Here is a 13,799-nt window from a genome sequence, read left to right as displayed (position 1 = left end):
GACGGCTGAGGAGTCAGCTCCAGGTGGGGAGGGCCAGGGCTAAAGCCGGAAGACCCCACCCAGGCCAAAGGCTTTATGGGGAGCGAGGGACCCGGCAGGTGCCGCGTGTGACCAGGCCGTGTCGATTCTCTCCCCCCGCCAGGCTCTGAAGGCTCTCCAGGACATGAGCTCCACGGCCCAGCCTGCCCCGGCCCAGCCCTCCTCCCGCAAAGCCAAGAGCATCCCCGTGCAAGCATTCGAGGTAAAGCTTTCGCCCCGTGGCCTGGGCCCCCGACTGGGAACAGTGCTCGGCAGGTGCCAGTTTGCCCCCGAGACAGGCTGAAGAGAGTTTGGGGTTAGGGTGAGCCAAGGGCTCCTGGCAAATTACAGCTGGGGGCTGGGTTTCTAGCAGGAATCACGGCTAAGGTCTGGGGTTCAGGGCTCTGCTGTGAAATGGAGGCGGGATTTGGGGGCAAATCGGGGCCAGGGTTTGGGATTCTGAGGCAAATCAGGGCCTGATTTGTGATTACTTGAGGGGGAATCAGGGCCGAGATTTGGGATTAGTCCAGGGGGAATTGGAGCCAGGTTTTGGGATTACTTGAGCGGGAATTGGACCTAGGTTTGGGAGTATTTGCGGGGAAATCAGGGCTGGGTTTGGGATTGTTTGAGGGCTAACCAGAGCCAAGGTTTGGGATTATTCTGAGGTGAATCAGGGCCAGGTTTGGGATTGTTCGGTGGGAACTGGAGCCAGGGTGTGGGTTTGATAGCACCAAAATCTCATAAGAAGAGTTTTGACCGTATCTAAACCAGATGCTCCTCCTTTCCCAACTCGGAACCAAAGCCGTGGAGTGGATTTGCATCTGGGAGTTTCAGTCTGAGCGCACCCTCTCCCCACAACTAGCCAAAGGGGTTCAGATGTGAAGCCCTGGGCCCTGGCCCTTGAGAAGCAAAGCAGAGCCGGTGTCTGTTCCGGAATCGCTCCGAAGCATGTGCCAGCTCCTGGATGATCCGGAACGACACATTTACGGAGCTTCTCTTGGTCCGTAGCTCTGAGGAGCAAACCAAGCAGCTGTTCGACCAAGGAAAACGGTGGTCAATTGTGTAGTCAGCTGCTTGACCCCACTTGGGTTCGTTCTGAAATATACTCAGGATACCAAGTAACCAGCATCAGTCAGGTTTATTGCTCTGTCTCCAGAATAACATAGTGCAGGGAAAGGTTCTGTACTATCCTCGTCTCTGGGAAGCTGTCTCACATTCACCTCACACGGAAGGCGCTCTCTGGGGGCCCAGACAGTGCTGGGGTCCTGAGGCCCCGATTCGCCCCCAAATCCCAAACCCTGGCCCCGATTTGCCCCCGAATCCCGCCTCCATTTCACAGCAGAGCCCCGAACCCCAGACCTTAGCCGTGACTTCCAGGAGAAGGCCTTGTGTTCCCTGCAGCCAGTTCGCCTCCACACCCCTCCCGCTCCCCAACCTGGGCTTCTGAGCTCCCTTTAACCCACTCCACCAGCCAGAACGCACTTTGGCCTGTAACCCCACCAGGCCCTGTGCAGGGTACAGACACCCCCTCACACCACCCAGAAGCTGCTGCTCTTCAAATGGGCAGAGTTTGTGCTTTGGAGAGCCAGGAGCTGCTGGAAATACCCAGGGCAGGGGGAGTGACACACCCCAGCGTGGCTACCCGCCAGTCACCTCGGACGGGCTTTCTTGCCAGGGTTGCCAGGTAGAAGACTAGTCACGGGGCCAAATTCCTCCCTGGCATAGCTCCATTGAGCTCAGTGGCATTAGCCATAGGGCTGGGCGTGGCCACCCGAGCAGCTTCGAGCGTCCCATCCACGTGGGGCCGTCTCTCTGCCCCAGGTGAAGCTGGACGTCATCTTGGGGGACCTCACCAAGATCGGCAAGTCGCAGAAGTTCACGCTGAGCGTAGACGTGGAGGGCGGGAAGCTGGTGGTGCTGAAGAAGCAGAAGGACTCCCAGGAGGACTGGAACACGTTCACCCATGACAAGAGTAAGAGCTGGGTGCTGTGCCCGGCCTGTATGCCCCGTGCCCTCGGGGACCAGCTGCAGCTCTCCTGGCGCTGCTGTTACCCTGTGCCCTCTTGTTTCTGTGGGGTGTTGGGGCTGCCCTGTAGCATGCGGAGATACGAAAGGATTAGATCTGGCCCCCAAACTGCGTCACTCAGGAACTGATCGCTCACCTGCGCTGCCTCCTCGTAGCATGATACCGTGTGTGCCAATCACACTGCACCCGTCCCTCCAGCCTTGGGATCCCTGGGGTCTTCTCTGTCCTGCCTCTGCAGAGCTCGGGCTTTCTCCTGGGGTTGGGGAGAGGAACGGGGCTCTGGGGTCACATCTGCTCTGATTTTCCATGCTGCTCTCCAGTCCGACAGCTAATCAAGTCCCAGCGGGTGCAGAATAAACTGGGGATCGTCTTCGAGAAGGAGAAGGATAAAACTCAGCGGAAAGATTTCGTCTTCGTCAGCGCCAGGGTGAGTCATGGGTCTGTTATTACTGTGTCTGGTGTGATCCTCCCCACGCAGCTCCGAGGCCGCAGGGTGGAAGGGAATGTGGCTAAATCAAAGCATTCGAGTGCTGTTCCATTCCGCAAAGAAATGACATTAAAAAAAACCAAAACCCTGTCTTAGGAGATCTTCCCAGGATAGCTGACTGCACTGATGACAGGGCGTCTTCACTCCTGCAAAGCCAACCCGGCGCTGGGACGGGGACAGGGTGTCTCTTCTTCCTTATGCATCATCGGCTCGGCTGTCTGCAGAATGTCAGTTGCAGAGACCTCAGGGGCGTCACAGCCTGGCCACCCCGAGGGTCACCAAGGGCATGATTAAAAGGGGTTGCACTCCAGCGCATGATTTCCTACAAAATCTTTACTGCTAGTGATGATGCAGGAGAAGTAAAGGACCCAGCTTAACTCAGATTCCAAGATGGGTCTGCGGGTTGATCGGAGGCCCAGCAAATTCATAGGGGTTACTGAGGTGCTGCCTTTAAAACCAAGACCACAACCACACATGAGCATTAATCATGCCGCGGCACCAGATTGCCCCTTGTAACTGGTTATGGAATTCTTTGCTTCCTGTCTTAAACAGCTGCATAGTGTTGCTGTGCCCTGTTAAAAACAAACTACGTTCCACCCCAGAGGTGGCTGCATTTCGGTGATGGGAGAACTATTGTATATCCTTGTCCTGTTCAAGCCCTTGCTGGCTGACGAGTGGGTGGCCGGGACCAGGGATTTTACCTGGGTCTCCTGTCCACAGCCCATCTCCTCCTGCTGCCTAACCTGCTGTCACAGAGTGTAGGGGAGTCAGGACCCGGCAATTAAACGCCAGGACCACAGTCCAAAATAGAGCTTGTAGGTTCAGACAACAGGACCCCCTCAGTCAGGTCCATCTTCGAGGGCAAGGAGCCCAGACCGGTGAAGCTTCCCCCCTTTCCCCAGCCAGCTCCAAATTGAACCCCCCTCCAGCCCCTCCTCTGGCCTTTGTTTCTTTTCTGGGCCAGGAGGCCACCTGATCTCTTTGTTCTCCAACACCTTCAGTTGGCACTTGCAGGGGAGGGGCCCAGGCCATCAGTTGCCAGGAGACAGGGTGTCGGCCATTCTCTGTGCAGACAGCATCACGCCTGCCTAGGGCTCTGCAAGTCACATACCCTTATCCCCCCACCTAGATACTTAAGAAAGGCGTAGGGGAAACTGAGGCACTCACATGGTATTCAGAGAAAACATTAAGAACATTCCCACTTCCTCACACCTGCCTCCTTTGCCTGCCTTTCCTCCAGAAGCGGGAGGCATTCTGCCAGCTGCTGCAGCTGATGAAAAACAAACATTCCAAGCAGGATGAGCCCGACATGATCTCCGTCTTCATCGGCACGTGGAACATGGGTCAGTGCCACGGGGTGCCTGGGGCAGGGCTTGTCGGGAGCTGCCCCTCTGGTAGCATGGGGAACATGGGCAAGGGTGATGTGGAGCGCTCAGACAGTGCCCTGCGGGAGTTCCCCTCAGTCTGGGAAGCAGGGGCCAGGGTCACAGTGGCTGGCCTCACAGGGGTCCCCTTCAGCCCAGGGAGCATGGCCCATAGTCACAGAACGTATCCAGACCCACTAAACACCTCCCACCGGGATGCCTTGAAGTCTCAGATCCCATCTCCAAGCCACATACCCTACCCAGCTCTCCTCCTGCCTTCAGGACATAAGGAATCACAGCCTGTCTTAAATAGGAAGCCTTTATTTAAACAAAACAGCTGCCAGCTCCAAGCACTAACAAACAGGCTTCCGCCCAGCTTGCATTCCACTTTTGTCTGCCTTGTTCACCAGGGACCACACCTGTCTGGAATTTCATGCAGTTCCCCCTGGGGTTGGGCAAACTGTGGCCCGTGGGCCACATCCAGCCCGTGGGACCATCCTGCCCGGCCCCTGAGCTCCTGGCCCGGGAGGCTCATCCCTCTGCCCCGCAGCCTCAGCTAGCTCTCTCGTTGTGCCACCGGCGCAATGCTCTGGGTGGCCGGGCAGCGCAGCTGCAGAGCCCGGCCTGACCCGATCTCTGGGCTGCGTGGTGGCTGTGGCGTGGCCCAGCTTCAGCCGGGGGGCACAGCTGTAGCGCTGCCAGCCACCGGTGCTCCAGGCAGTGCGGTAAGGGGGCACGGAGCAGCGGGGATTGGACAGAGGGCAGGGGAATTTGGGGGGGAACAGGGGGGTTGAATGGGGGCAGGGGTTCCAGAGGCAGTCAGGGGAGATGGAGAAGGGGTGGTTGGATGGGGCAGGGGTCCCGGGGGGCCATCAGGAATGAGAGGAGGGGTTGGGGCGGCAGGGGTCCTGGGACGGTCAGGGGACAGGGAGTTGGATGGGGCAGGAGTCCCGGGGTGGGGTAGGGGGGCAGATAGGAGGTGGGGACCGGACCACGACCCTCTCCCCTAAGCATACAATTTACAAAACTCGATGCGGCCCTCAGGCCAAAAAGTCCCCCCCTCCTCCCCCCGGCAATACACAGTGACATCTAGTGGCTGACTAGCCTGCTGCAAGTGAAAGTATTTTAACTATAGCTACCCCAAGTTTTAACAGCCTGGGCGAGGCAGGATGGTTGCTGCCTCCTGACACCTGTTCGCAGCCCCCTGAGAAGGCATCCGTGTCTGATCCCTGCCTAGTCCCCGATCTCTGTGAATACGCAGTGGGCACCGTGTGATGGTTCTTGTCTGGCCCCCAACACTGCAGTCTCTGAGCACCTCACAATCTTCGATGTGTTTATCCTCACGCACTCCTGTGAGGCTGGGCCCGGCTATTTCCCCAACTGCACAGAGGGGAAACGGAAGCATGGAGCGGCTCAACGGCGGGCCCAAGGAAACCAAGAGGCTGGTGCAGAGCAGGGAACTAAACTCTGGTCTCTGATGTCCCAGGCTGGTGGCCCAACCACAGGCCCATCCTCCTGGGACTGAGCAGGGTGACCCCATTGGTGACCGCGGGTCTGTTGGGCCATGCCCTCTCCCACAGGAAGCGTGCCTCCCCCCAAGAGCATCACGTCCTGGTTTACGTCGAAGGGCCTGGGGAAGACGCTGGATGAGATGACAGTCACCATCCCCCATGACATCTACGTCTTTGGCACCCAGGAGAACTCGATGGGGGACAAGGAGTGGGTTGACTTCCTCCGGGGCGTGCTGAAGGAGTTCACGGAGATCGAGTACCGCCCGGTAAGAGCCCGAGCGCTGGGGCAGGGCCTGAGGAGATGGCCTGGGACTCGGGGCTGTGTGGTGGTACCCGGCTGCACACTGGGCCACGCTCGCCTTGAGACGACAGCTTCCCAGCATGCCATGCTCCAGCTGCGCACCGCTCGGCTCAAGAGGGAGGATCGCATGCTGGGAAGCTGTCATCTCCAGGGGCCATCCCGCCGTATTAAGACCCAGGATGTCTGCAACCTCCTCTGGTTGAGGGCCTGCCATTAGACTCCCAGGCCTCTAAATCCAAGTGGATCCCAGGCTGTGGATGGCCATGGGATAGCAGAAGGGCTCGGGGAGACTGTTGCTGGGGTGACCATCCTCCCAAATCCTCAGCATTGCTGGATTTGCCATTTTCACCTAGGCTATGGATGAGGGACGGCTTAGGGACCGGGTGTGAAACCTGTGAACACAAGCGGCAGGTATAATAGGCTGGGGGGAAGCTAAGCCCCCTCAGACATGATGTGCACCTCCCTTTGGAGCGCCGCCTGCTGCTGAAAGGGCACCTGGGCAGTAGCCCCCACTACACGTTCTGCTCTGAGGTCCCACCCCCTCGTCCTTCTATTACCCCATTGCCCACCCTGCTCCTTTCCTATCTCCACTCCGCCACTTCCCCCGCGTGCCCCTCCCCACTCATGCCTCTCCGCCCCTGAGAGGCAGAGAGGCACGGTGGGCGGGGGAGGGCTTGGGGGAGGGGGTGGGGAGAGGCACAGTGGTGGGGCTCCTTGGGGGAGGTGGCAGAGAGAGATGCAGGCGGGGGGCTCCTTGGGGGAGGGGGCAGAGAGAGGTGCAGGCGGGGGGCCCGTCGGGGGAGGGGGCAGAGAGAGGTGCAGGCGGGGGGCCCGTCGGGGGAGGGGGCTGAGTGGGAGCCGGGCCTGGGGCGGCGTTGGGGTGGAGCGTGAGTGTGGCCTCGGGGAGACGGGCCTCGGGGCAGGGCCATGGTCCAGGCGCTGGTGGCCCCCCACACTTCTAGGGAGCTTCCAGCACTCGGGCCCAGCCTCCCCAGTTATGCGGGGAGTCACACGCTGCCCATGCCCGTGGCCACAGGTCTCTCAGCCCTTTAACCTCCTGAGGTAGAGGCGTCAGCTCCCAGACGCTTTGCTTTTGGAGTGAGGGGTCTCAGCTGCGGTGTCTTTGGCCAACATTTCCCATTCATGTCCTAGCACATTCAGAGTGTTGTGCACTGGCATCCATACCTACCCCCCGCCCCCCAGAGGTGGCTGCATTACTCATGCATGTGTGAGAATTCAATGGGGGCTGGGGGTGTTTGGAGTATCTGAAAAAGGCTCTCAGCTTTCTTGCTTTGGGATCCTTCAGCACCAGCAGAGCTGCGTGAAGTGTAAGGTGTTATATTTAACAGCGGTTTTATCCCTTTCCTCCAGTCGTGGTCAGTTCAGGGACAGTCCCGGGTTGAGTGACTGCTCCGTGAAAATGTCCTGAACAATGAGGGGCCGCAAGCACCTGCAGCAGCGCCCGCCGGGACTGTAACCCCGCCCCTGGCCTGGTGCAGAAGAGTGCGGGGCTGGAGACTAAGCTCATCCTGCACTGACCTGGCCAGTGGCAGCTCCTGTGTCCCGCCGGCTGGGCCAGGCCTGTCTCCGCTGCAAGTCGGAGGTTTCCCCTTCTCCTCTGTCATGATGGACGGGGGTGGCTAGGCCAAACCTGAGTGTGCCTGGTCACCACGCTCGAAACAGGGAGCCAGGCCCAGCCCCGAGGCACAGGAGCCACTGCTGCAGGGGGAGTCCTGAACACACAGTAAAGTCACGGGCAAAAGGAAAATCACGCTGTCCAGGACTCTTCTCTTCTTGCCAGGACAAGCCAGCAGCCGTTAATGTAATGCTAGACCCAGCGACTCCTTAAGGTAGAAACGACTTAAGAGGAAGAGAAGCCTCCTGTAAACATCTGGGTTGTGCCTTGGTGGTTCAGAAAGTGTCCTTGATGGAATATGGAAGAGGGGGAGCAGCAGCTATCCCAGGTGTCTGCCCCGGGGACAGATTGGACTACAATTCCCAGCAGCCACCCTGGCTGCTTTCAACCTCACCAAACTTTATTTAAACCTGGGATTGCAAACACTGAGCAACAGGGAGGCTCTGCGGGCACTGCTGGGTGTCTCGGTGGGTTGGTTCTCATTGCTGCATGCCTGGTTCTCGCTGTAGGTGGGGTTTCAGGGTCAGTGACTTTAAGGCAGCTGCTGCCTCCAAGCCAGGCTCCGGCACCCCCGCCAGGAGTTGTAACAGTGTCTTGTTGGCCCCCTGCCAGATCGCAATGCAGGCTTTGTGGAATATTAAGATTGCCGTCCTGGTGAAACCGGAGCACGAGAACCGGATCAGCCATGTCAGCACCTCGAGCGTGAAGACCGGGATCGCCAACACGCTGGGTAGGGGCCGATCTAGGCGCTGCGGGGGCTAGACTGGGTACCTGGGACAGACAGACTCGGCCCTCCGCACTCACCTTTAGCACGGCTGGCTGTGCGTGAGTGAGGGTGCACTCTGGTATCACGTTCTGCCCCACAGGGCCCTTCTATGCAAGTGGTAGATTCCTCTGGTCTTCGAGTAGCAGGTCACAGTTCTAGTCCCTGTTGCTCTCTGCGTGTGAGTGATTTACACAGCAGTTGTCAGTGCACATGGATTCTTCGCACTGTGTCTGTATGTTCTGGCCACACAGGCTCCAGTGGGGCTGACATCCAACATAAGCATTTTCTGACTCTGGGGGCGGGAGTTAGCTCTGGGGTTTGAGACTGGGACAGTGGAAGAGGGGACTGGATGGCTCAGAGGATTGGGATACAGCGCAGGGCCTTTCAGATGCAGTTGGTCATCCTGATCCGGCCTGGGTCACTAGTTGTGACTGTCTGTGCCTCTTCACTGGCCTTTGCGAAGCGCCTTGGTGGATCTCGCGCCAATTCCGGAGCGGTCAGGGGTCAACGGCCAAATGGACCCTGCAGACCAAATTTCTCTTCCTTCCCTCCAGCACAGGGTTAGGGCAAGTTAGCATCAAGGTGGGTTGTTTTAAAGCATCAGTTGTAATGTTGAGCTAAATCAACAAGCAGGAAACCATGATTTAAAGCAGAAGTCTCAAACTCCCAGCTCGCAGGCTATCTGTGGCCCAAGAACCTCCCCAATGTGGCCCACGGGGCTCCAGCAATTTTCGGGCCGGGTCTCTCCCTTGGCCCTGCCCGCTGCCCCTGTGCACTCCCACCCCTGGCACGTTGCCCAGGCGATTTACAATGGCCCAGGCCCCCGCCGACCACCGGCAGCGCAGTGGAGCTGAGCAGTGTCTGCATGCTCGCTCCATGTGTCTGCTGGCCCCTCCCTGTGGCCCCGGGATAGGGCTGTGCCTCCACACACTGCCCGCGCCCTGAGCACCCTTGTGGCCAATGGGAAGCTCCGGGGGCAATGCCTGGGGGCAGCAGCGTGCAGAAGCCCCCTGGCCTGCCCTGCCTTGGAGCCCCAGGTAAGCACCCCCCCCCCACCTTGAGGAGCCTGCACCCTCACCCCCTCGCCACATACTCCGTCCCACCCCCAAACTCCCTCCCTGAGCCTGCACCCCCTCCCCATATCCCCCAGACCCCAAACTCCCTTCCAGAGCCTGCACCCCTCACCCCTCCGCCCTCCCAGAGCCTGCAACCTTACCCCCTCCTCCTGCACCCCCACCCCCTGCCCCAGCCCAGAGCCTGCACCCAGCACCCAAACGCCATCCCAGAGCCTGCACCCCAGACCCCCTCTACCACCCAAACTCCCTCCCAGAGCCTGCTCCCTAATCCCCTACCCCCGACCTCTGGTGCAGCTCTTAGCCAACTGGGACTCTCTCCTCCTGCCACCTACTGGCTTTGTGTTTTTTCTGCTCACTCCATGCTGCCGGCGCCAGCTTTGGCCACTGTGCAATGGGCCATCGGTGCCCGGAGCAGGCCTGGGAACTGAGCCCTGGCCTAGCCTGAGTGGGGCTCGCCCCCACTCCCTCTTTGTTTTACAGGCAATAAAGGGGCCGTGGGAGTCTCCTTCATGTTCAATGGCACCTCTTTCGGCTTTGTGAATTGCCACCTGACCTCAGGCAACGAGAAGACGGCCAGGTGAGTGCGCGGGGCAGGGCAGCCCCTGGCAGAGTGGGAGCCCATCACCTAGCCCGGGTCTTGCCAGCTGGGCTGAGAGGGAGCTGCTGGTAGCTCCTGCCGCTGGGCGTGGGCAGCACGCAAACGTGGCCAATGGCTCTAGACAGACGATGCTTTGGTCTCCATGGAGAGACAGGAGAGCCGGGCACAGCGGGAGTCGCCTTGTGCTGCCAGGGAGAGCCGAGTCTGCTCTGGGACGTGCTGACACTCCTGCTTGCTTACAGATGTGGCATGCTCACTCCTGGACACCCTCGCTCTGGGTACACTCGCACCTACCCGAGCCACGCTCCTGCTCGCTCTGACACACTCCTGCTCGCTCTGGTGCACTAGTGTTTGCATGCCGCCACTTGCACTCCCACACTCAGTTTGGGGCACACTTGCCATGCACACATGTGCCGGTTTGAACAGGTTCATCCCCTCGCATGCTCACCCTGGGGCACCCTTGCTCACTCTGGCCTTCGCATGCTCCTTCTTGCTTTCTTAGGCACAGTTGGGCTCAGCCCTGCACACTTGCATGCACTCAGACACATTTGTGCTCACCCGTCCCGGAGTGTTTCCATGCACCGTCCCGCACTCTGCTCCTTGGGGCCGCATTGCCCTGGGCCTGGCAGTCAGCACGCGGCGATTGTCGCTGTTAGCATGCATGCTGCAGTCCCGCTGGATGGGCTCTGGAAGCACCAACGTTCCCAAGCTAAGCAGCAAGTGCAGCTGGTGGATCGACTGCCAAATGAGGAAAACCACCATCTCCTGCCCCCTGGTCTCTCTGTCAGGTCTGGTGCTCTTAGCCTGGGGAGGGCGTTCATTCTCCACATGCCTTCTCTTTGGTAGAACCCCTGAGAATATTAAACCACCCCCCAATCTGTCATCTCTACCGTCTCGATGGATCCCAGAGGGCGGTTACACACGTAACAAGCCCCACGCAGCAGGTCAGCGCGTCTGCTTCTGGGGAGGAGCGTGGTGGCAGTTGAATTGGACAGTGACGGCACGCGAGTTAGGGCACCCAGGCAAACCCGCTGCTCCTGTGGGAAGCACCTGGGGATCTTTAGTAACTAGGAGAGGTCGAGGCCTTGGGTTTATGTTCCCATGGGCTGGGCCCCTGGAGACTCTGATCTGTGTCCCCTTCCCTGTCTCCTCTCTGCTGGCCCATCTCTGCCTGCTCACCACTCCCCTCTCTGACAGGCGGAACCAGAACTACCTGGACATCCTGCGCTTGCTGTCCCTGGGCGACAAGCAGCTCAGCTCCTTCGACATCTCGCTCCGCTTCACCCATCTCTTCTGGTTCGGGGACCTCAACTACCGCCTAGACATGGACATACAGGTGAGTGGGGTGCGGGCCTGGTGGGAGAAGGATGCAGCGTGGGGAGGACTGACAAGTGAGGGGCACAGGCCCGTGGGGGGAAGGAGGGTGCAGGCCTGAGGGGAGGGGAGTGCAGGCCCCGGGGGGGGGCTGTGTGGCCTGTCCTCCCCGCTCTGACCTGCCCGCTCGGCCCTGCCTCCTCCAGGAGATCCTCAACTACATCAACCGCAAGGAGTTCGAGCCGCTGCTCAAGGTGGATCAGCTCAACCTGGAGAAGGAGAAGCACAAGGTTTTCCTGCGATTTGGTGAGGGCGGCTCTGCTGCAGGCGGGCGGGGCGTGGTCTTTGCTTCACCCACTGGCTCTGCCCCTTCCCTGCTGGGGTCGGGGCAGGTGTGGGGGTCTCCCTTTCCTGCTGGGGTGGGGCAAGCTGTGGCGGGGGATCTCCCCTTCCCTGCTGGGCTTGGGGGAGCTGTGGGGCATTTTGCCTTCCCTGCTGGAGTGGGGGAGCTTTGGGGGCTCTCCCCTTCCTGCTGGGGTGTTGCTGGGGGGCAGGGGGCTCCTCTATGGGGATCAGCACTGCTGGGCCTGGAGTCCGGTGTGTGGACTGTCGCCCCGTGGCTGCTGGGGATGCTGAGGGTGGCCGAGCCCAGGCTGTTGCTCTTCACACCCCGGGCTGTGTCTCTGCAGGCGAGGAGGAGATCACCTTCCCCCCAACCTACCGCTACGAGCGGGGCTCCCGCGACACCTACGTATGGCACAAGCAGAAGCCCACCGGGGTAGGTGCTGGGGGTTGGGTGGGGAAGGAAAGGCGGGGGGGGGAGCGTTTGGGGGGCTGGGGAGGGCTAGCTGGTTCCCGTGGCTCTCTCTCTGGACCCTGTGGGCCAGTCAGGGGCCAGTGCCAGGGGCCCTGCCAGGTTGGTGGGCAGGGGGAGGGCACTGCCCAGCAATACCTCACCCCAGCATCCTGTGCCCCCTGCCCAGGTCCGCACCAACGTCCCCTCCTGGTGTGACCGCATCCTGTGGAAGTCGTACCCCGAGACCCACATCAACTGCAACTCCTACGGTGAGTGCGGGGCGTCAGCGGCACCCACTGGCTGGAGTCACCTGCTCACCCTCGGGCGGCTGACCAGGGTGGAGCATCTCCCGTGGGAGAGGCCTGGGCCTGTGGAGCAGCAGGCCCCGTGTTCTCACCTCACTGCTGCCAGCATGCGGAGGAGCCCGTGGCCGGCGCGTCTGCACAGAGGTGACCAGGGACCCAGTGCCAGGAGCTCCCCTGGCTGTGCCTGCAGCGCTGGCTGTTCCTTGGGGCTGGGACACCCTCTCTCCGCTCAGCCCCAGAATCTCCTTCCCCTCATACCCCCTCGAGCCGCACGACACCGCTGGGGGAGTGGTGAGAGGGGCAGAGGGACAGCCCAGGCTCCCTGCCAGGGCTCTGCTCACCCAGACCTCGTGGGCGCTGCCTCCCACAGTGCAGCTGGGCAAGGCCCTGCGGGGCTCAAGAGGAAAGCCCTCCCGTGGGCGTGGGGTAGACAGGGTGGGGACCGGGCTGGGAACGAGCTCTGCAGCCTCTCCCTGCTAGGTCCCAGGTTCAAATCCAGCCCAAACCGGTCTAGTCGCAGAGGCCTGTGAGTTGCGGGTCTGAGTCTGGTTCTCATGGGGGAGGTGGGCTCTGTCCCTGGGACAGGGTCTCATCACCCTTAGCCAAGCACCCCTCCTCCTTGTGAGCATCCTCAGTGAGGTAGGGGGGCAAGGACTGAAGAGGCTGTGGGGAGCCTGGGGTGGGCACATTGGCAGGGCAGTGGGTGGGCAGAGAGGCCTGGTCCCCTGGGCTATCAGAATTCCCCACTAAATTCTGGTATGAGGGAAACGTAGTTCTCTCCCTGGCGATGTTTCTGAGGTGCGTACGGATGCCAAGCGAAGGGCCAGGCAAGGGGGCTCCAGCAGTGCCCAGCTCCTTCTCGGCTGCCCCACCGGTGAGCCCAGCCCTGGGGCACTCCACCCCTAGAGAGGGACATGCCTTCCCCTCGGGCCTGATCAGCTGCAGGTCGGAGCCCCTGGCCCTGCTGAGCCAGTGCCCGGCCCAGCTCACCAGTGGATCCTGCTTGTTGGCAGGATGCACCGACGACATCACGACCAGCGACCACTCCCCTGTCTTCGGAGCCTTCGAGGTCGGAGTGACATCCCAGTTTGTCTCCAAGAAAGGTACGGGGGGAAGACGGACGTGTGCCTGCCCTGTGCTGGGCTGGGGGGCCACCGGCTAGCAATGGCCAAGCGGCTCTCCACCTGTCCCCGGCCCTGACTTGTCACTGAGCCTCTGTGAGGGGACACACGTCGCAAAGTTGTAGCGTTTAAGTCCGGAAGGGACCGCTAGAGCCTCCGGTGTGACCGTCTGTCTACTGCAGGCCACCAGCCCACCCAGCCCCCGCATGCTAACCCTGCCGCCAAGAAACAGCGCTCGGGAGCACCTCAGAGCCCTGGCCACCCCATCCTATGTCCCATCTCCAGCCGTGACCATCCCTCACGCCTCAGAGGAGGGAGATAAAAAAATCCTCCCAGAATACACTGGGGGAGGGAGAAATCCCTTCCTAACCCCTGCTGGTGGGCAGTTGAAACCCTGAAGCATGAACTTTGGGAAGGTGTAAGCCATAGATCGGAAGCCAGCCTCAGGGCTGCCGAGCCCTGTCCCCTGCCCCCCACCCC

At 60.6% G+C, this 13,799-nt stretch overlaps 1 protein-coding gene across 1 annotated transcript in view; it reads left to right on the top strand.

Moving 5' to 3' along the window:
• INPPL1 (inositol polyphosphate phosphatase like 1) overlaps positions 1-13,799 on the top strand; it is a 67,827-nt gene that overhangs the window by 36,814 nt on the left and 17,214 nt on the right. The window contains exons 8-19 of the mRNA XM_050948402.1: positions 143-241; positions 1,840-1,990; positions 2,365-2,471; positions 3,772-3,874; positions 5,476-5,672; positions 7,956-8,073; positions 9,666-9,762; positions 10,981-11,119; positions 11,304-11,403; positions 11,787-11,875; positions 12,081-12,162; positions 13,212-13,301. Coding sequence (XP_050804359.1) covers positions 143-241; positions 1,840-1,990; positions 2,365-2,471; positions 3,772-3,874; positions 5,476-5,672; positions 7,956-8,073; positions 9,666-9,762; positions 10,981-11,119; positions 11,304-11,403; positions 11,787-11,875; positions 12,081-12,162; positions 13,212-13,301 — 1,372 coding nt within the window. The remainder of the gene's footprint in view (positions 1-142; positions 242-1,839; positions 1,991-2,364; positions 2,472-3,771; positions 3,875-5,475; positions 5,673-7,955; positions 8,074-9,665; positions 9,763-10,980; positions 11,120-11,303; positions 11,404-11,786; positions 11,876-12,080; positions 12,163-13,211; positions 13,302-13,799) is intronic.

The sequence above is a fragment of the Gopherus flavomarginatus genome, chromosome 1, assembly GCF_025201925.1.
Source record: "Gopherus flavomarginatus isolate rGopFla2 chromosome 1, rGopFla2.mat.asm, whole genome shotgun sequence".
NCBI lineage: Eukaryota > Metazoa > Chordata > Testudines > Testudinidae > Gopherus > Gopherus flavomarginatus.
The sequence above is the reverse complement of the archived record's forward strand: the minus strand, read 5'-3'. Positions and strand labels throughout refer to the sequence as shown.